Source organism: Elephantulus edwardii, unplaced genomic scaffold (genome assembly GCF_000299155.1).
Source record: "Elephantulus edwardii isolate Elephantulus edwardi_28Jun2011 unplaced genomic scaffold, EleEdw1.0 scaffold00055, whole genome shotgun sequence".
NCBI lineage: Eukaryota > Metazoa > Chordata > Mammalia > Macroscelidea > Macroscelididae > Elephantulus > Elephantulus edwardii.
In genome coordinates this window covers 11,313,229-11,320,667 of record NW_006399805.1, presented here as the reverse complement: position 1 = coordinate 11,320,667, position 7,439 = coordinate 11,313,229, and the positions used below count along the sequence as shown (strand labels likewise).

Here is a 7,439-nt window from a genome sequence, read left to right as displayed (position 1 = left end):
TGTTGTTGTGTGCTGTCAAATCAGAACCGACCCATAGCTGGCCCTCTGGACGGTTTGCAGAGGCAGTTAATCACACGGGAGGAGATTGCCCATCTTTCTCCTATGGAGAAGCTGGTGGCCTCGAACCATGTGCCTTTGGGATTACAGTGCAGCTTCTTGCCACTAGGCCACCACAGCTCCCTAAAATTCATATACATTGTGTTCTATTCATGTACATTGTGTTTCACACATTCCTTTCAATCACATTGTGTTTCATATGATCATTCTCATAAACTGTGTTTTATAAAATTAATCAGTAATCAGCACAGATCTATGCCCACCATCACCCCGTCTTTTCAAGTCCCCACTAGATCCATCACATTCACACGATGTAGCGCTCAGCAGCAATGATTCCTTAAATACTATGTAACACGGGAGAAGCTAGAGAACATTATGCTGAGTGAACTAACTCAGCCTCCTAAGGACAAATACTGCATAAGACTTCTAATGTAACAGCGGAGGGATGACTAGAAATATATGGATAAATGTCCAGGGAAGGAAGGAGAGGAGGAAGGGAGACTAAGGATGGGAAGAGGGGGAATTACAGGGTCACAGGTGGGCAGAGGAAGGGGGTGAAGGAATTGGGATGCATGTGAATTTCTGTTGTCAAGACTGGATGATAGCCTTTTGATATTTAGAAAGCTGAAAAAGAAACAGATTGAGGGGAAGACATACAATTATGGAGCAGAAGAGAACTAGACCCAGCAAGACTTAGCAGACCAAACGCACTGTTGTAGTTGTGAGTTTCCACTGAGTTAGGCTCCAGCTCAGAGCGCCTCGTAAATGCTGAGCATGACGTCTTTTTTCAGGCGCTGCTCCCTCTTAATAGCATATCCGGGAAGTACACTGTCATCTTTGCTCCACATTCAAGAATAGTTTGGGGATTTATTTCTTCAAAGACAGAGTCTCAGACCCTGCACAGATCATACTTACATTATAAACACATTTGCTGTTTATCTGAGACCCGTGTTTACCTGGGTGACCTATGTTTGTTTGGGTTTTATTTTATTTACTTATTTTGTGTATGTGCCGTCAAATCAGATCTGACTGGTACAGGAGAAGATCATCCCTCCTTCTCCAGCAGAGCATCTGGTGGATTCAAACCACATACCTCTGGTATTGCAGTGCAGCTTCTTGCCACTAGGCAACCAGAGGTCCCTGACCTGTGTTTTATCTGCTATGTCTAGCAAGAGCTTTTGCCAGACCACAGCCAGGCATGCACGGATGGAGGTTACATTATCAGAGGCCCCACTGGCTATAATGCAAACACTGCAGAATTGCAAATAGAGAAAAACATTGCAATGACATAAACTCTTTTAAATGAAAGCAAGAGTCACATGGCAAACCTGTGTTGGTTGCTTGTCAGGGATACAGTTGATCCTCTCTGATTCGTTTACCACAGGGCACTCGGCAGACAGAGGTGGGACAGTTGTCCCGGGATTTGAGACTGTCAGAGAAGCAAACATAAAAAGGGCATCAGATACAGTCAACACGCAATAATCTTCATGACTCTCAATTCCCCCAGTGTTTTCATCTCTGCTGTGGCTGAGGTGGGCTTTACCCGTGTCCTCAAAAGTCACTTGCTCTCTTCGTGAAATCTCAGCTCGCTCTTGGGGCTGGACTTGCCTCTCTATGCATGCGTGCCGTCATTGGCTGCTTCTACTCTCAAGCCCTTCCACCTATGAGATCGGGCATGGAAGAGCAAGCAGTCAGTCTATCTGCACCACTAGATGGGACCTCACCAAAGTGGGAATTTAGACTCCTTCATCCATCTGGTACTGGGGACTTCAAATTATAACCTGGGAGTCCAAAGGAACTTTTGGGATTGGGTTCTAACTACTAGAACACAGGCAAACAACTTGGTTATGTAGAGTCTTTAGCGCTTTTGTCTAACAAGAGCAAAGATAAGTAGTTATGCGTGAGAGAGAAAAAAAAAAACACACCAATTGCTGCCGAGCTAGAAATGACTCATAGCTGACTCTCCAGAAAGGTTTCAGAGGCAGGAGGTGGCATAGGGGAGACCACCCATTTTTCTGCTGTGAAGTGGCTGGTGAATTTGAACTCTCAAAGGGGAACCACCCTTGCCCTGGTTCAGCAACTCCCTACAGTGTAGGCCACCCAGGTTCCCAAGAAAAAAGAGGTTTCCCCCACTTCTGTAGATGGCCTGTTGTTAACTAAATGCCAAGTCCTCTAAGACCCAGGAAATGTAAACAGAGCCCCTCGCCCCTCCCCTAAAGATCTTCCCCCAGGAACCTACTCCAGAGAGTTTGGATTTCAGCTTAAGAATCAGTCACATAAAAGAGGCGCATTTATTGTGTTCTAAAACAAAGAGCTGACAATATGGAACAGGACATACATATGGATTAAATAGGGGATGTGGTGGGAGAAAAGGAAAAGATTAATAAGCAGAGAAGGGCAGAGCAATGTACAGTAAGGGCTTGCTTAGACGTTGGGGGGAAGTTAATTGCATCGATCAATGGTAACTAATACCTATGAATGATTGTCTGAAAAAAAAACCGCATGTAATTTGTGAACTTCCACACAAATAAAACAGTGTTTCTAAAATAAAGGAATAATGGCATTAAGACAAAACAGCAAGGCTTTTGATTAGCTTTATTTTCATTAGAATTTCTAATTTAAGTCCCTGTGTTAAAAACAATGTATTCAAACTGTGTAAGTAAACAAGTATAATAATAATAATAAAGAATTTCCAGTGTAAAAGGGGTAGGTTACTAGAACTCCATCTGTGTCAGCTTCTGCAGAAGTCTATTAGCTCCATCTTCAGGAACACAGAATGTTAGGATTCAAATATTTTTGGAGGCGTCTAATCAAACTTCCTATAAAAACAGAATTTGCTGTGGCTGGGGAGGGCTAAAAGGGTCCATAAGGCTCTGCTGCCCGGATTTCTTGGGAGGCTGAACCAGAACAGAAAGAGGGACCCTGGCTAACTCAACACAGTGCAGCCCCATGGAGGCCAAACCAGCTCAGCCAATGCTGATCAAACAACTCATAGCAATTGGGGAAGATTATCCTTCCTTTTTAAAGACCAAAATTTTAGCTTAAAGGACTCTAATTGACTATATAATTATATGACTGTCTTTTATATAGGGATGTTTCTGTTGTTGTTGTTACATGCCATCAAATCAACTACAACTCATAATGGTCCTATCCTTATACAAGGATATTTTATCATTATTTTCAGAATTGGGATTCAATGAAATTCAGAAAACAGACTTTAAGTGTTCATTATAGAATGGTGCACTATGTTAATGAAGTTCAAAAAGTAGCCTGCACATAAATCTACAGTGAGTATCTACTGAAAGGTCACAATTTCAACAGGTTCTATTCGCACACCTATAATATATATGCCCGTGCCCACGCATATATATCAAGGGACAATCCCTATCCTGGCAAAGGGAATTTGCCCTGATAAATGTGCATGGACAGAGAGCAGAGCATTCGCGGTTACCTTCCGACCCTGAGGTATTCTGGGCTAGCAGCACAAACAGAGGAATGGTGATGCTGAACAGCAGAAGCAGAAGAACGCTGAGTATGATCTCCAGTTTGGAGAACTTCTTCATGGCCATCTACAAAACAGGAAGGGAAACGTCAGATTGGGGGTTATGTAATACAGAGGTAGCAAAACTTTTCCCGGAAAATGCCAAAGGAAGCAGAAGGAATAGTATAACAATCTTTCAGGTGCCCATCACCCAAACTACAAACTTAGCTCTGGGGGTATCGTTAGCAGTGAATTGTGCTCCTAAATCAAAGGCTACAAATCTCTGGTGGTTCAAATCCACCAGGAGCTCCACAGGAGAAAGGTGGACAGTCTCCTTCTATTTATAGACAAAGGGTTGCTGTTAGTCAGAACTGACTTGATAGGAGTGTGGGGGTGAGTGAATGAGTGAGTGAATCCTTTATTATTTTAAAACATATCTAACTCTAGCCCCCAGCCCTCATCTCATTGTACCCCCAATATGTTTTCAAAAAAAAATATGAATTAAAAAAAAACATATCTGACTCTGAAAATACTTCAGTAGGCTTCTTTAAATTATAAGAAATTTTACAAAACTAATTATATAATCAAAACACGACCATCAGTCCCAAGAATTAGTGAAGCCCATGAACCAATCTCCACTCAACTGAGATCAGAAGAATTAGATAGTGCCCACCTGTCATCACCAACTATTCTGACCAGGACCACAATAGAAAGTGCCAGATAGAGTGGAAGTAAATGCAGAATAAACTCAATTAATAAAAAAAACCTACTAGACATTCTGGTCTAGTAGACACTGGTAAAATCCCTCAAGACTATAACCGTGAATACCTTTCCAGTTATAACTCCCAGCGATCACTTGTGAGTCACATGAAACACAGGCTTAAAAAGTGAACAGTAACACTCAAGAGGAATGCACTCCTCAGAACAGTCAATCAATGACACGAGACCAAAGGGGAGCATTAGCCCACAAGAAATATTAGAAAGGCAAGAAAGGGCAGGAAAACAGAACAAAGGGAAACAGGGAGCCCAAAATGGAAATTAGGAGAATGGTGAACCAGCCAATGGCATCAAACAATCTTTGTGGAAATTGCTAAATGGGAAATGAATTTGTTTTTGAGACTTTCACTTCAACCATGATAAAATATTTAATCTTGGAGAGGATTAAACCAAGCTACTCCTTGGAGGCAAGGATTCTGGGGCTTCGTCTGATATACTTTGGACATGTTGCCAGGAGGGACGGGTCCTTGGAGAGGGACATCATGCTTGGGAGGGTGGAGGGACGGCGCAGTAGGGGAAGACCCTCTATGAGGTGGATTGATTCAGTGACTGGGGTAATCGGGATGGGTGTGTCAGAGGCAGTGCGGTTGGCGCAGGATAGAGCAGGATTTAGGGCTGTTGTGCATAGGGTCGCTATGAGTCGCAAACGACTCAACGGCACATAACAACAACAACAAAATCACCACACCAAAAATAACAACACGTTTTAATGTCCTCAAATAGTTGGTTAGTGTTAAAATCCCCTTTTAGTCTCATAAACTTTTTATCATATGTTCTACTGTGACAAGAATTGAAGGGTTTTTTTCATTGTAATTTATATTGGCTAATTTTTTTTCTAAAATACAGGATTTGTTCAGTAAATTTTCCCACAATTTGGATTTTGTTGATTGCATTAATCAAGCATACCCATGTATTTCTTCATTCTTTATTTCCTGTAAATTAGTTATTAGGTAGAGATTTGATAAGATTAATATTTTATTGTTTCTTTTTCCTTTCCCCCCAGACATGTATTTCTTTTCCGTTTAAAGACAAAAATATAAAAATGCCCTAGTGAGCAATGGTCCCTTTCAGTTGACACACTTTACTTTCCCAGCCCTCATTCGACAAACATCGTAAAGGGGTCAGCAGCAGGAAGTGATGTGAGCTTGGCAGGAGGAGGAAACAAAGGAGCTTCTCTCAAATGAGGATAGGTCCTTCTGCAGAATGCCGCACTCCGTCACACACAGAAGTCACCCGGAGCGAGGACTAAATCTTTGGCCGATCTCACCGTCTCTCCAGATTGTTCAGATCCACTCTTTCTTCTCCCAGAGCAGCAGAAGGGTGAGGAGCAGTGGGGGTTCCAGCAGCCTGACCCTGGTCCTAGAGTCTGGTCACGCAGAACAGTCCCTGAACTTTCGGTCTCCATGTCGAGGTCGATGTTACAGAAGGAGGGCCGGGTGGTCCAGGGATGGTGCTCATCGTTCCCACCAGAGGGCAGATGAACCCCGGGCTGACGCTGGCCCGGACATCACTGACGGACAACATGAAGCCCCTCGAGAACCCTTTCTTGTCAGGTTGGTGAGACAAAGAAAGATGGGTCTTGGCCAGCCAGATGGGCAAGTTTCCAATACCCTGTTGAGTGTAGGTAGCAATTTACTTTGGACTGTGCTTGCGGGGAGAGTTCTGTATCTTTGGCTCCAAAGACAGCTCGAGCAATGGTTCTTATCTTTTCCACAACTGAGAGCTGCATGTCGTAGGAACTGGAAACGATTTCTCTTATTCAACACAGCTCAAGACAGGTCCACCGAGCCCTTCCATGTTTTATTTTTTCTGATGAGATGTTGTATAAATGATGCAGCATCTGCCAGCAGTTGACATATAACACCTCTCGAGTTATCTTTCTGTGATGTCACAGTAATGTAGTGAGCATTGCCTAAAAACCATTACTTCACTAAGTTTCATCATTCTCTACTTACTCACTAACTGAACTATTCTTACAGAGAGTCTAGTAGCCTAGTGGTAAGAAGTTGTGCTGCCAATCCTAAAGCATGCAGTTCGAATCTCCTAGCTGCTCTTTGGGAGAAAAATGGGCAATCTTCTCCTGTGTAAGCTATGGGCTGGTTCTGGCTCAACGACACCACCACAACATTCCTACAGAGAGAAATCCTTCCTCATCTATGTTAAGTTCCTGAAGAGTATTGTTGTTGTTGTTGTTGTTGTTATGTACCATCCAGTCGCAACTGACTCATAGCTAGACCTGCAACTGGTTTTCAGAGGCTATAAATTGCACGGAGGAGATTACTCTTCTCTCCCTCACAGATGGCTTCACATTGGATGGTTCTGGTAGTCAGCACAGGCCATGAGCAGCACCTGGACGCACACCAGGGGCGTCCACACCTGGTGCACAGGGGGCCCAGGGTGTGGTCTTCACCTGGGAGCACCAGATAACCATGAGACTGACTAAAGCCTAAGTCATCGTAATACGGGTTAGATAGAGACCTCGTCTCATGACTCGGGGGTGGGGGGACAAACTAATGGGCCCATGACCACCCCCAACCAAGACCAGATAAAGTGAACAAGTAGGACACCAAGCTCCCTAAAGGCTATTGTTGTTGCTAGGTGCCATTGAATTGACCATGACTCGCAGCAACCCCATGACAGCAGATCTTACCCTACATTGTCCTGTGCCATCCTCCTCATCTGACACACTTGAGCCACTGTTACAGTCACCGTGTAAATCCACCTTGTTTGGGTTCTTCCTCTCTTTCAGTGACCCCTCCACTGCATCAAGCATGATGTCTTTTCCAAGGACTGACCTCTCATTTCAACATGCCCGAAGTACCTGAGGTGAAACTTCACTAATCTTGTCTTTAAAGAACATCCTGACACACTTTATCCATGACGGGGCGTATTTGGTTATTCTTTTGACAGTTCATGGGATACTCAGTACTCTTGTCCAACTCCACAATTCAAAGGCATCAATTCTTCTCTGATTCTTATTCATTGTCCAGTTGTCAGATGCATAGCGGGTGATTGAAAGGGCCATGGACTGGATCAAGTACACCTTTGTCTTTAAACTGACTTCACTGTTTCTTGGAATTTTGAAGAGTTCTTAACAGCAGATTTTCCCAAAGCTTTTTATTTG

General features: G+C 43.4%; 1 protein-coding gene across 1 annotated transcript in view; it reads right to left on the bottom strand.

Annotated features, from left to right (window-relative positions):
* LOC102861179 (maltase-glucoamylase, intestinal-like) overlaps positions 1-6,044 on the bottom strand; it is a 113,403-nt gene extending 107,359 nt beyond the window's left edge. Inside the window, exons 1-3 of the mRNA XM_006887236.1 lie at positions 5,952-6,044; positions 3,509-3,626; positions 1,386-1,486 (exon numbers count right to left, since the gene is read on the bottom strand). Of these exons, the coding sequence (XP_006887298.1) occupies positions 1,386-1,486; positions 3,509-3,626; positions 5,952-6,044 (312 nt within the window). The remainder of the gene's footprint in view (positions 1-1,385; positions 1,487-3,508; positions 3,627-5,951) is intronic.
* Between the last annotated feature and the right edge of the window lie 1,395 nt (positions 6,045-7,439).